This window comes from Gymnogyps californianus, chromosome 4, assembly GCF_018139145.2.
Source record: "Gymnogyps californianus isolate 813 chromosome 4, ASM1813914v2, whole genome shotgun sequence".
In the NCBI taxonomy this organism is placed as follows: Eukaryota; Metazoa; Chordata; class Aves; order Accipitriformes; family Cathartidae; genus Gymnogyps; species Gymnogyps californianus.
The window spans coordinates 67,350,222-67,365,455 of record NC_059474.1 but is presented as its reverse complement, the minus strand read 5'-3'; the positions used below and the strand labels follow the sequence as shown (position 1 = coordinate 67,365,455).

Sequence of the window (15,234 nt, the reverse complement as noted above, 5' to 3'; positions counted from 1 at the left end):
ATTGTCCTAAGGGTATGTGCTGGTTTTGGCTGGGATAGAGTTAATTTTCTTCATAGGAGCTAGTATGGGGCTATGTTTTGGATTTGTGCTGAAAACAGTGTTGATAATACAGAGATGTTTTCATTATTGCTGAGCAGTGCTTGCACAGAGTCAAGGCCTTTTCTAGTCCTCACACCGCCCCACCAGTGAGTAGGCTGAGGGTGCACAAGAAGCTGGGAGGGGACACAGCTGGGACAGCTGACCCCAGCTGACCAAAGGGATATTCCATACCATATGATGTCATGCTCAGCAATAAAAGCTGGGGGAAGAAGAAGGAAGGAGGGGACGTTCGGAGTGATGGCATTTGTCTTCCCAAGTAACCGTTACGCGTGATGGAGACCTGCTTTCCTGGAGATGGCTGAACACCTGCCTGCCCATGGGAAGTAGTGAATGAATTCCTTATCTTATTTTGCTTGCGTGCATGTCTTTTGCTTTACCTATTAAGCTTCTTATCTCAACCCACGAGTTTTCTCACTTTTACCCTTCTGATTTTCTCTCCCCCATCCCACTGTGGGGGGTAGTGAGCAAGCAGCTGTGTGGTGCTTAGTTGCCAGCTGGGATTAAACCACGCCAGGGTTCTACGTCACACAGTAAACTAGTTGTAGAGGGGACAATAACAAAATGATCAGCAGTTACAATGTTAGTAAATCTATTGGTATGAATTAGAACTACCAGCTTCTTTGAGATGCTTCTTATTTGGCAGCACTGTGTTCAGAGATAAACAGCTTCATGGCTTGTTAGAAATTGTTCAGAAAATAAGCATAGTCCTTTGAATCTAGTGTTAGAGGATGCAGAGAGGGAAGCCTTTGCTTTCTATTGCAGCTGAGCTGCTGTAACAAAACTTGAATATCTCGTGTTATTTCACAATAACAGGATAGATGAGTGAAAGGTCTCTGAAAACAGCTGTTGAAAGAGAACTGTCCACCTATTTAGAATCACAGGATAATTTACTTTGGAAGGGACCTTCTGAGGTTATCTCATCCAATGTCTTGCTCAAAGCAGATCTGATTAAATCAGATTGCTTGGAGACTTGTTGCAACTTAGCATGTAGTTCTGGGGCAGCATAAGCTTCTAGGCCACCACAGTTTTTCTTAAACTGTGTGGGATTTTTTTTTTTTTCCCCCTACCTGTAGATTAGTGCTAGTGTGCATGCAGCTGTGTGGAAATCCCATTCAAGGAGTTTATGGGCTGAAAACAGCTCATTTTTCTTTGTTCGTTTTTTGGGGAAGAGGAGGTGTCTGTTTTTGTCTGTATTGGTTTCTGTTTTGTGCACCACTTGGTCTATGAATATGAGGAGGAATGATGGAGATGAGTGAAGAGGAAGAATACAGGCAAGGCAGTGGCATCCATAAAACCTCACACCAAATTGTTTCTTTGTATCTCAGTGGAGTACAGTCCCAGTGATGTTTGTGGAGGCAGAACTGGCTGCCAGACTTCCCAAACAAAATCACTGTTCACTTCATTATAATCTGTTTTCTTTCAAATACAGCAAGTAAACTTTCAGGAAGGTCTAAATACAAGATAAATTAAAAAGCAGTGTAATTGGTATGGGAAAAGAAATACGAAAAAGTCTTTCAGATCACAGTAATTCTTCAGGGGTTTGAAAGTAGTTTACTATTTTGCTTTTAGAATAAGCTATACAACTTCTAAGCTAAATCAACTCTCCAAACTAGAGTTCAGAAAGTAAAAGTATTGGTTAAAAGTTTTCTAGTGTGTATCTAAACATAGGTATACATTTTGTAACTTTTACAATACTGTCCAGTAGACATGTTGTCCAATACTGTCCAATGTGTATTCTTTACTTCTCTTGCTGTGTATGTAGGAGGTGAGTTTGGTTTGTTCCACCAGTGACCTTGAGCGTGTAGCTTTAATCTTAGAATAGGCTAAGCTTTTTAAGATATAGGTGGCTCTTCTGCCTGGAGGAATGGTGTGTTCCATCAGTTTGGAATGCTTCCCTTTCATCCTTCTGGCAATACTATGCCTCTTCGAGAAAGTCTTTGGATGTCATTTTGTGAGACCCTGTCATGGTTTAACCGCGGCCAGCAACTAAGCACCACGCAGCCGCTTCCCCCTCCCCCCTCCCAGTGGGATGGGGAGGAGGAAGAAAAAAAAAAATGTGCAACTCGTGGGTTGAGATAAGAACAGCTTAATAGCTAAAGTAAAATAAAATATACTACTAAGTAAGAATAATAATATAATAATAATAACTGTAATGAAAAGGAATATAACAAAAAAAAGAGAAATAAAACCCAAGAAAAGACAAGTGATGCACAATGCAATTGCTCACCACACGCTGACCGATGCCTGAGCAGCGATCTGCCCCTCCTGGCCAACTCCCCCCTGTTTATATACTGGGCATGACATTCCATGGTATGGAATACCCCTTTGGCTAGTTCAGGTCAGCTGCCCCAGCTATGCTCCCTCCCAGCTTCTTGCACACCTGCTTGCTGGCAGAGCATGGGAAACAGAAAAATCCTTGACTTAAGATAAACGCTACTTAGCAACAACTAAAACATCAGAGTGTTATCAACATTATTCTCAGACTAAATCCAAAACACAGCGCTGCACCAGCTAGTAAGAAGAAAATTAACTCTATCCCAGCCGAAACCAGGACAGACCCCAAGGATGTGGGTTACAGAAATAACCCAGAGTTAAAGATGTCCTTTATCATGGTCTGCTTCTTGAATATTGCTGTAAGACATTAAAAGAGTTGTGGTAAACAACAAACAGCAGTTTGAAGAGAAAATTGTCCTCTTCTTAAAAAAAAGCCCGTTAGCCTCCAGCCTTGCATTATGTCAAGAAATGGCGAAAAGTAACAAATTCCTTAGGTCTGCATCATGGCTGGTGCCACTTTAAATAATTTGATGTAAAAGTGTGTATTACTAGCCTGTGATAACATTTTTTTGTCCTCTGACCTCCCTTTCATGACTTCGGGAGATAGCAGCAGTGCAGGCTTTGAATTAGGAAAGAAATTAAAATGGGGAAGTGTAGATGTCCTTTCCTATTCCTGTAGTCTCAAAGTCCCATTTGTGGCCTCAACAAGTGTTTGTTGGTCTAAAAAATGTTGAAGTGAATACATTTCAACAGTGTATCCTTGGTAGAAAGGCAGTAACTCCTGGTAAATTAATGTGTCCTTCAGGGCAAGGATCTTGAGATGCTTGAATTTTATTCTGTTAAAACTTGCTCCTTTTAAAATAATTCATTATTAAACATAGATATGTGTGTACACATCTTGAAGTATATTTGAGGAATATATAGGGGAGGACCTGGATATTTGCTGTAGGAGAATGCTCTTAATGTCATGTATTGTGAGCTCAAGTAATTTAAGCACTTGCAAAATGACTCTGCAGTCAGAACTTATGATCCAAAAGAATGGGAAATATCTTCAACCCCCTCATTACCCTTTACTGTTTTGTTTTTTTTTTTTAATTTCTTAACCAGAGGTCTTTTGAAACCTGTTGAAACCACTCTATGAGAGTATTGTTTGGGTGGAAAGCTCTGATAATTTACAGTCCTCCATTTAAAATGGCCTGCAGTTGAAATACAGGAAAATCACTCCTTCTGAAAAATCTGACATTTTTTTTTAAATTCACAAAAAATAGCTGCAAAACCCCTTAAATTATGAAAATGTCATCTTCTTTTCAGGTGAGAGTTATGTATGTGCATCCAATGAACCGTATCGCAAAGTTGATTACACCAAGAATGTCAATCCCAACTGGTGTGTGAACATAAGGACTGGCTCCACTCGATCCTTGACATCTTTGACATCCACAAAGAGTGAAGTGAAGGAGAGTAAAGATTTCATTAAACCCAAATTAGTGACTGTTATTAGGAGTGGAGTAAAACCACGGAAAGCTGTGAGAATTCTGCTGAATAAGAAGACTGCTCACTCCTTCGAACAGGTCTTGACTGACATCACAGAAGCCATTAAGTTAGATTCGGGTGTAGTCAAGAGACTTTGTACGCTGGATGGAAAGCAGGTAGGAGAATAAATTGCTGTGACTGTCTAATAATTATGAGTTAATCTAAGCTTCTTTGTTTTCATAACTTGAATTCTTATTACTGTATATGCTTTAACCTACTTCTGAATAAGGACAGTTTAATAAATGGCAACTTTAAAATTTGTATTAAAATACTAATATCTACAAAAAAATTAAAATTGTATATAATGCAAAAGAAGTTGACCACTTTACATTCTAAGTAAAAAAAAAAAAATATTTTTTTAAAATATCTTTTTCATATACTAGCTGTTGCATTGCTAAAAAAAGTGCCTGTTGATTAAGTAATACAGTTTATTTGAAAGCAAACTTGTTAAAATACATATGTGTTTTCGGAAGCAGAGTCATGTTTTCAGACTACTACATAGTGCTGAGTGGTATAAGAAAAATATTGCTGCCTCCTTCCCTTTCACTTCCACAGATTGCTCTTTAAGTAGTAAAAGGACTGAAATGTCTTTCTGGAGGTAGTAACTGACATGATCTAAGGTCAAGAATTTTATCTGAAAAGAATAATTCTGGCGGGTGGTCATATCTTTGCAACTTGCTTTTACTTTTAGTTTTACCCCTGCAGAAACGTGCTGCCAGGATTAATGATGCGGTAGGTCTTTTCCTCTCACTCAGAAATACAAAGGAGCGGCCCACAGGATTTTCTGCTGCACCAGGTTAACGTGTCAGAAATACATTTGCTGTTGATCAGTCAGGGTAATGACTCAGCCCTTCATGGAACAGGACTTTGATACTTGATACCTTTATTTGACACTAATGTGGAACTTTGACAGCATTGTGACTTTAGTAATACAGAGCAACACAGGCTGCAAAGTAGATCATATTCAGTATCAGGTACCTGGACTATTGTATTGTTGACTAAATGTTAGGATCCTTGCTCATTCAACAGGTATTTTTGCACACCTGCATACCTATGTATTTGCATGAACTACTTGTAAAAGTTTCAATTGTGTTGAAAGAGATGTGGGAATTTTTATTCTCAAGCTTTTTATAATGGTTGTAATCCTATAGACTACTTAAAAAGCACCTTTTTGTGTTGAAAGGTGCTAGCAAATGTATTGCAGAACAAATGCACTTACTCAGATTGTCTCGATATGAGGTCTGTCTCTGGTTATGTTCTGTGTGCTGTGGATATACTTTTTGTAATTAAGTACTTGAAAAGAACTTCTCTTCTTTGGTATTAAATATAGCGAGGCAAATGCATCACTGAGACTTGATTTTCAGTATTTGGTAGCACTATAATGTGCTCTTTAGTTCTTCTAATAGGTTTGATTTTTTTAATGAGATTTGTTAACGCGATTTGTTAAGAGAGAATCCTTTCTAGGAACATCCGAAATGTGATTTAATCATGTTTAATTTAATTCATAATAAAATAGTTTTGAGGATATTTGTTATACAGTAATTAGTCTCTTCTCCCCATGAAGTATTCTGTTACTGTCTCAGATAAGATGATTTTAATCTTCTCAAGCAAGTAGATAGAAAAAGTCAGGAAAGGAAACTGCAAAAACTAGGATTCTCAGTTCAGATTCACCTCTTCTATTGCATTGTTAATACAGTAGAAACTCACTGGTCTACATTGATGTGGAAGATGCAGTAGTGCATCAGGGATCAATAAAATTAATTAACATTAAATCTCACATATATTGCTTGCACATTACTATCACCCATGGTGGATGATGGCTATCTTCAGTCCACAGTGCGGATGACCAATCATTGGTAATGCTCCAAAATAAGTATAAGATTTCTAATTGCTGCATTACCTCTTCCTGCCCTTCTGTGGTAAAGGCAATAATCAAACTTGGACTGCAGATGTAGATGTAGGTGTTCTCAAACAGGATTGAGAAATCCCTAGTTCTCACTGCTAACAGCCTGCAGATAGCTGCTCCTTACAACAGCCTCTCTGTGTAAACTGTTTCAGCAGTAGTAGTGCATAAATGTGGAGACCTCCCTTCCATTTGGAAGAAAGGCCTTTTGTTTTTCCATAGACTTTGGGAAGGAGCCTTTGCTTGCACAATCATAGTGTAATCATGATTTAAGTGGTCATGGGATATGGTGCCCCAGATAGAAGACCTATGGCTTTAAACACCCTGATAATAAAAGCCTCCTTCTGCTTATCTAGGAGGATAGAGACTTCTGGGGGGGTTTTTTGTTTGTTTCTTTTTCCCCAAAGTGAAGGACTGACCCCAGTGTGAGGCAAAAGGGATTTTTTTTTTCTTTTCTTTGTTTGTTCATTGCTGGTATACGTAGAGGTTGGTGCCCAAGGGCTTTGTGGGGTCTGGCAAATAAAGAGTTGCTTTGCTGCCAGTTACCAATTGGTGGAAATTTCTGAGCCTATTTTCTCTAATGTAGTAATTGCTTATTCTTCTGAATCTGCTACGGAGGCAGATCTTTTATGTTCGTTGTAGTGTTGGCACAGCTTGAAAGGCAACCATTAAAAAAAAAAAGGCATTTTGTAAATGACTATGTTCCTATAAATGTAGCTCTTGTGTTTCTCAGGGTTTTGGTTTTTTTCTTTCCCCTGCTCCTTCATATTTTTATCTATGAGGAAATACATATTTTTTGCGTTTTTTGTGGGTGAATAGGTTTAGGTTGTATTTTCTGTTTAATACAGAATTGATGCTGAAATTCAGATGTTTAAAACATGCATGTATAAAATTTGTATCCTTTTATTAAGGAATGTGTTGTTCTGTTAATTTATGGGGTGATTTTGTTTTCCAGCAGAACTATTTAATGTGTAGTAAGAAATGATCATGAAACCAGTGCTCTGTGAAGAAATCTTTTTAATTTTGAGCAGTACAACGGAAAGGATGTCCTCAAAATAGTTTTTATTTACTCTTCTAACTTCATTAATCTTGACTGTAGCAACATCTTGATGATAATACTAACACAGAGAATAACATCCATGTTGGATATTTTCCTTGATTATTGTGTATGAAGACAGACAATTATCAAGCTTTTAACTGTAAGATTTTGTAACATTTACAAGGTTTCCTTTTATCTTCAGTTTCAATATGGGTGCTGTAACTTAGCATATTAGTGCTTTGTAGCCTCAAGTACAGAATTTTTTTTACCTACATAGATGCAAGGCTGACTTTTCACTTTTAAGCTGTTGAGCGACCAACTTTTTTTACCTCCCAAGACTTTTGTGATGGTTTCTGTGTGAGGAAAAATGTTCCTGTAAAAGTAACTAGGCTTTAACTTTGCAGTGCAGGCTTCTGCTATTCCAGTCTTTGTGCTTCTGACATTGAGGTTTGCCTAATATATTTGCTTGACCAAAGTGTTTTCCTTACTTGGCTGCATTTTTCCTGGAATCTGTCACTATCCTACTGTGAAGCAAGGACAGTCAGACTGAAACTTCTCCAGTTGGGAGGTTAACCCTTCGTTATCTCAGAAGAGAATGGAGGGTTTCTATCTTGCTAAACAAGTTTCAAGCTTCAGTGATAGCAAAGTGTAGGGTAGCAACTTAATGGTAAATTACCTGGACTAATTGTTTAAAAGAATATAATGGGGGGGCGGGGTATAGGGGGAGTTTCCTGTGAGAAACTCACAAAAAGCCATACGGAACTCTGAAGCATGTGTTTGACACACAAAAGAAAATAAAATCTTTGCTCCAGGAAGATAGTAACTTTTTAAGCTTGCATTGTGCTGCAGTTTCATGGATTAATATCCATAACAGGATTGAAAAGGTGGATGAGCCACCATTTCTGTAGTCCATTCCCAAAATAGTGAGAACATACCACAAATAAGCCTTATTTTAAAGGTCTTTTTTGATGGGCCACAGGTATGTTGGTGGCTATCTCTGAAACCAAAAGTTCCCTAATTTTCTGTTAACGAAGTTTTTCATAAGGTGCTCATTAAAAGTAAATGGGTAACTGAAGAAAGCATATATTACATTTGGGAGTATTCATCAGACTCATCATGCTCTCGTCAGTAATTTTTTATTTTCCAGTGAAGATTTGAAAATTCTTAGTAGAGATGATAGCTTTTGTAAACTGAATTTTGTATTTGCTTTGTAGTGGAAGTACTAAGGAGACCAACTGGAGCTGTTAACATACCCATCATAGAGGGCAGAATCCAAAACAAGGGATGAGCAGGAGAGATCTCATTTATTAGTACAACTGATATTCCCCATATTCTTGTTTCAGTTCTTTTGGCATATAGGCTTCTGTCATTCAGGTCTGAAAATCTCCATTAATATAGTATTTTTACTACAGTCTTAATTTCAGTGAGAGCTGACTATTTAGTACTGAGACAAGTTTTGGAACATACGACTTTTGTTTTTCTCGGTTTTCCAGTCTTGTATGCAAAGTCATACTTGGATGAGATTTTTTTAAAAAATAATTTTATTGCAGTTAACTGAGTAGTTTTAGCAAATATTTACCTTTAGTGCAATTCTCTCCTACCTAATCACAGTGGAAAGGCTACTTGGTTTTCAACTGTATCTTATTCATCAGCAGTACACTTTTTTTTTTAAGGAACCAGGCACTAGGAGTTAGGTGTACTTTTTTTTTTTTAAGTGTCGTTTAATTGTACTGTTACATCACTGTCTGATACTGTTACATCACTGTCTGATATCTCATTGCAGGCTGAGAAACTGTAATAGAAACTTGCTTCCATGTTAGCAGGCATTATGTGTAGTTGAAAGCTACTGAAACCAGAAGAAGTCTTTATCTTATGTCTCAGGCTCTAACCTAGTACAGGAACTTTCACAAACGTATTGGAAATAGCACAGATTTGAATTTCTGCTACAGGCAATTTTGCAAGAACATAGAAAGCTCCAACTTTTTTGCAGTTCTAGTTCTGCAGAAATTTAAAACAGCACTTTAAGCTGAAATGTTGCATTAATCTGCAAGTATGAGGGGAAAAAATCCTTAAGCTCTTGCATTCCTCACAGCTCTTCAAAAGTCTTATATATTGTCACAGAGGAATGTCAGTGGCAACTGCAAAGGGAGTAATTCTCTGCATTGCAGATCTCACAGAAGTTTGGCATTGGTGAGCAAGGAGTATTTCCTCGTCTAGCTTCAAGACTGAACAGTAATGATAGTCCCTGCATTCATCTTAAAGGCTGAGGGTCAGAAGAGGTAGTGTCAACTTTTAGAAAGCAATTTAAAATTTGCCAAACAAACTGCAGCAGACTACTTGGTGATTTGACACTATGGATATGATTGACAATATAACTACTAAAAGAGTAGATACGTTGGATAGAAAGGCTTTTCAGAATTCATGGTTGATGTCCACAAGAAAAAGCATGTTAATCTGCTTATTGTGTGGCAAATTACACAAATGAGAGTTATGTCTACTGGGGGGGGGGGGTGGTGGTGGGGAGGAAATCACTGCAGTCTTTATATTGGTTTATAAGACTTAAATATCAGCACAGCGTGTGCAACATTGCATGAGAGAATGGGAACAGGACCATTACCTCTGAGACCTCTTGATGCAGCAGTGGATAGCCCTGCAACTTAAGGGTGGAATATCAACTTGAAAGAGGCATATATATTGTTGGTTGGGGGGGGGGGGGGGTGTTGGTTTGTTTGGGTTTTTTTAGCTGACATGAGTCCACAAACTGATATTGTGTGAGAAACAGTAAAACATATTGATGGAGATGCAACCAGAAGTAGTATTTAGATTGTCTTTAAAAGAGAGAGAATAGAACTTCTGAGAGAGAGACCTTCCAAGAATAGGAACTAAGTGGCCTGGGAAATTAAATCAGAAAAGATACACACTTACAGTAGAGAGGTGGAAAAGAAAAGCTCATGCTAGATGCTGTCCAGAGCCATGTTTCTCATTGACTGGATGGACATGAGACAAAACCAAAATGGAAGAGCTAAAGATTACTTTCCAAGGCATAGGGAAACCCTGAAGAAGGAGTCCTGGAAAAGTCTAGTTCATTGGATGAGTTGACTGTCCCTAAGATTGAGCTAAATAAACTTCACTCTGAGACTTATGGGGAAAAAAATTGAGGAAGCAATACTGTGAATCACTTGCTGATGGTTGGCTGAATCCTTTTCCCCTTTTATGAGTAAATATGTAGCAGTGGAACACCTCTATTACCTGGAAGTTGAAAAGTTCCACAGTATTTGGTACAGTCACCTTTATGTGTGGTATAGGCTAGAAGGGTTCTGACATAGCACCTGTCTGTTCAGAGAGCCTGCTGTTTTGGGTTGAGCTCAGGACACAAAATGCTTCAACAGAGTGCATGATGTGGGCTTTGGGCGGGGGGTTGGGTTTTTTGCTGTTGGTGGTTTTTTAACAATAAAGAGTTATGAAACAATGACTTGACTGGGGAGAGACACAAGGGAAAAAAACCAATAGTGACTGCTTCCTTGTAACTGAAGTAAGCTTTTCGACACTGTCTTTTCACATCAGTCAGCCAGGGAAACATGGTCTAGAAAAAATGCACTACTTACTGGATGCACAGTTGGAATACTGTTGTTCTGAATGATTATTGATGATTCACTGTCAAACTGGAATTTTATATTGAGTAGGGGTCAATGAATGTGTGTCTGTACTAGTCACTGTAAATGACCTGGAAGATGGAATAGAGGATATGCTTAATAAATACAAAGAACACAGCAAACAGATGAGCTACAGGAAACCTGGACAACAGAAAATGAGAATAATCTTGAAAAACTGCAGAAATAGCTTAGGATAAAGCAGGTTGAGTAATCTTAGACTCACTGGTTATTAACAATGCAGATAGGAAATGGCAAGTAGTTCTTGTTGAAGTGGTAAAGCATCACAGCTGAAGATGAATTAATGGTGTCAATGGTTGTGCATAGGAGAGGAAAGCTAACGTCCATACAGAAGTTACGGTCAGTCATCTTGTTTCTGATGTACATGTCAGGTGGCCATTCTGCTCTGTCTCAATGCAATGATAGCAGCAAGAGACAGTTTTATTATGGAAAATCCAGAGAAGAGTAAAAAGAATTAAGAAAACATGTTCTATGAAGAAAGATTGAAGGAAATGGGATTGCTTAGACTAGAGAAATATCATCAACAAGTTTTTGGGAGGATGAACAAAAAAAACTAGCAGCAAAGAAAAAGGAAATTACTTCTGTGTCTTCCCTGTGTATAGGAAAAGAAATAATAGCCTTAAAGTTAAATCAGATCCAGTGGAACTCAGTAGTAAATAGTCACTGTAAAATTAAGATTAATGAAGAGGTGATTTTTGTCAGAGCAGATAAATGGGGTCTAATGGTCTCTGAGGTTTCTGAAAACCTTTTTGTTTGTTTGTTTTTGAGTGTTTTTGGTAACTAAAGGCTATCTACAGCTTTGGAAGAGCTGTTGAGCTAGAGATAAAATAAAAAAAATCTGAGTGCCAGTTAACATTAAAATGTGCATGTATACACACCTGCATCCCACAGAGAATTCATACAGCAGGGTTTACAGTTAGAGTAAGTTTTATCCCAATGCTAGCAAACCTCTTCTAATATTTGATATGAAACGTGATTTAGGGGAAGTTGGGCTTGTACTAGAGGCTAGAATTGTTTCAGAGAACAACTGTGGAGAGATGTCTGTCTAGTCAGTGTGGGATACAAATCTTGCAAGTCTAAGGAAAACAAAAGAATTAAAGTGGCCCTAATCTTGAGGAAGTCTGTATGACAGGAAATTAATTCATCCATGGACACCGCTACTGATATTTTTGCTCAGACTTTCAATCAGTGTGCTCAGAACTGGAAGCCGTGGTTATTTATTTCTAGAAGAAAGGAGGAAATAGTGTACTCAAGCAGAGGAGATAATTTTGGCCTCTGTCCATGGACATAGAAATATTCCCATCCGTGGTTATTTACGGAAGGAAGTGTTATTTGAAACTAACCTGAAATTAACTGTGCCCTGTCATAGATGCAGGGATCTGAAAAAGACCCTAAATATGAAAATACAGAGATCTTTTTCCAGCTACAAATCTTGTCATGGAACACTTTCTAAAGCATTTTCATTACACGCAGTGGTGCAAATGCCACAGGCAGATAATGTATGGTTTAGGATTTATGCTAGAAAGTATTTACAATTTTTATCACAGTTGTCAGTGGATCATATTACCAGTCCAATTGCCATTTTGAGGAAAAAAGAAAATGCAAAATGATAAGGATTTTGTTTAAAAGTAACAAAATTATGATGCTTAAGGTGCTACAGAAAAAGTGTTAAAAAAGAAACAGAACCTTGAGCATCTAGTGAGTCATCTCAGAAGAGTGTCTTAAGCTGGAAGTGAACAATAATGCTGAGGAAGCTCTTCAGCTTCGTTGCATATGCAAAAAATAAAGGTCATGCCATGTGAAATAGCCACAGTCTAGCACTGGAAAACTTGGCTCTCTGGAACAAAGGTCTTTATTGTGTATTATTGTTACTTTCTGGAGATCAATAACCCAAAATACAGTACAGACAAAATAGAGAACATATATCTCTTTCCTCCCCACACGATTACATAATTCTAGCTTTGGTGATGTGGTGTAATGTTACTGAGAATGTAATGGCTGGGGTCCACTGGATAGGAATTTAATCTTTTTCAGTGAGGTAAGGTTTAGATATGTAATTAGTAATACCCACTGCCATCGAACTAACAGGTTGGTGAAGAGGGGTGTTAAAATAATAGAGTATTTCTAAAAATGAGCACAAAATCAGACCCCGATGCGAAGTCAACACTTTCAAATTAGAGTGTGGCAACTGAAAAAAATTGCTGATACTTTAGCTAAAAGCAAGCATGTGTGTCCTGTTAAAAAGTGACATCCAACTTGCTGGAGTCTTTGTGGATCTATAGAGAGGATAAATCCTACTGGGTTTTCAATTTTTGTCTGTGCACACCATGAGCTGACAGCACTTAATAAAAATGACATGCTGCACAGTGTGGGAAACAATCACTGCAAAAATAGTGGTGTCACCAATGGTAACGTTGTATCTTTGTTGATGTATGATTACAATAATTTTAGTGCTGGGTTACAGAAATGGCGTGTGTAGCTCTTGGAATAAAAGAGCGGTATGCAGTCATTGTCTGCCATCTGCCATGCTAAAGATTGAATCACATGACTTGGAAACTAAACCTTGGGAATTTGTTGTGTCCCGCTGAGCCTGGCCATTAACAGATAATTAGTCTGGTAAAAATCTTTTGAATTCATTCTGCAGCTGTCATATGCCAGATTAGGATTTGTGTCACAGGTTCCTCATTACTTTGAGATCTTGGAATTTTTTTTCCTGTAATTAAGTTACCCTATGTTACTTCAGTAAACAGTTCTTGCATTATCACATTTAAACATGCAAAGTTTTCTTTAAGAACCCTTTTACATCTTACAGTGTAAAGCTATTTACCAACCACATATGAAAGGGTTTCAAGGTTGAATTTTCTCCATTCCTGTTCATAACACAGTCTATAAGCAGGCTTTCTAGTTTTAGGTTTTGTCTTTCAGATTGTCAGGTTGATGGATCTGTTATAGTAGCTGCTGCTTGGTTGGCTGCAATCAGATTGTCAGTGTCTCTTAAGTCTACTGAAGCAAAAATACTGAAATCTTAAAATATGAACTTTTCTTCTAGATTTGCACCAGTTATTAAGAAAAATGGCATTCTCTTCCATAATAAATTAATGGCAGGAAACATGAAACAGTATGTCAGAGACAGGAAAGGGAATATTCATCTTTAATGTTTAAAATATTGCTAGCTGATTAATTTGCAATGAACCTTTAAACACAGTAGTCTGAAGACTCTGAAAGGAAAGTAATGTTGAAGTAATAGCAACACAAGCCAACTTTTAAAAGCAAAGAGCTTCCCAGCGCTTAAATGGAGCAATGACCCTGTTTGTGGCTTGAAGTTTGTAAGCTTTGCATAGGAAGGAGTGATAGTGTTTTCACTGTAGACAGTGAACATCAGTGTTCTTGTAGCACTTCTCTTGTTTACAAAGTCAACAATCATTTTCTTCTGTTGTGCAAATATGCAATCTATGCCATGTTCTCAAATATTTATTTTGTTCATATTTATTTGGTGGTTTATTTATTGATACATGGCACAGGGTGTCTCTGCAACCATGGAAGGCTTTTTGAAGAAACTGAAATATTTCAGAAGAAAGCAAAAAGAATAGAACATAACTTGTAAACTAAATGGCAAGTTAGATTTTTGGGCTAGTAGGTTCAGCATTTCTTGGCTTTGCCCTTCTCGTTTCTAACCTCCAACTCAACTAGTATTTAGTTAGGGAATTCTAGTCTGGATAAAATTATTGGAAAATAGGCCAGTTAGTTAAGAAAAATAAAGATGGTTGAGTACCAGACAGCCAGAATCCTCTTTGTAAGTGCTTTCTGAAGGTGCCATTTTCTTGCATGTGGAAAACTTGCAGTTTCTCTTCTAAAGAAATCAAGGGTCTGGTTGATTTAAATCTGAATAAAATTGAACAAGAGAGATTCAAGCATAGATAAATGTGGAGTTGGATCCTAGTTCAAGAGTATTTGCCTTATTCTCCCTATATTTTGCAAGGGACCCAATAATACAGACATTTAGAATATGCCTACGTGGTTGTACAGGCAGACATCTGACACCAGCTAGCTTTGATTTGTATAACTTACGGACCTGGAGGTGGTCTATGTCTGATCAGACTGCAGACTGATTGACATCATATCTAGTTGCTATCAGGTGGGTGGACGTGTTCTCACCCAGTCAAGTATATAATGCTTTTTGAGGTAGGAAGTATTGTTTCTATTGCAAAGAGAATCGGAATATAATGTGTGCGCTTGGTAATAGGTTTTTTTACCAGGCTTCTATGGGAGTAGTAGAGAAGCAACTGATTTTCCCATTCTTTCTTTTCTTATAGGCCCATGTGTCAGACATTAAGAAAAAGCTTATAAAATTAGTATTTTTTCCCTCTGACATAGTTGCTTTATTACCGAGTTTCAGAGTTTTGTTTCTCCTTTTCCTGCAGAAATGAAGAGTGACTTTGATGAAGGGCTTTTGATTGAGCAGTTCGGGTTCTACTCATATTGAAACTGAGACATCATGGCTGTATGACTAACTTTTCTGGATTAGCTGTACTAATTGTTTCTGATATTCTGTTTCTGTCTATTTCTAATCTATATCTTATGTTTCTAGCATATACTGTGCTATAAACAAAAGTATTCTGAATATTTGGTTACTAGGTTTTCCTAGAATCTGGGACAGTTTTCAGATGCATTTAGATACAAGTTCTTCTTTCCTGCAGTCATGTTACAACTAGGAATAG

General features: G+C 37.7%; 1 protein-coding gene across 2 annotated transcripts in view; it reads left to right on the top strand.

Moving 5' to 3' along the window:
- Nucleotides 1-15,234, top strand: part of DCLK2 (doublecortin like kinase 2) — a 94,581-nt gene that overhangs the window by 9,704 nt on the left and 69,643 nt on the right. For both annotated transcript variants that reach the window (XM_050895408.1, XM_050895407.1), the window contains exon 2: nucleotides 3,685-4,019. In XM_050895408.1, coding sequence (XP_050751365.1) covers nucleotides 3,685-4,019 — 335 coding nt within the window. The remainder of the gene's footprint in view (nucleotides 1-3,684; nucleotides 4,020-15,234) is intronic.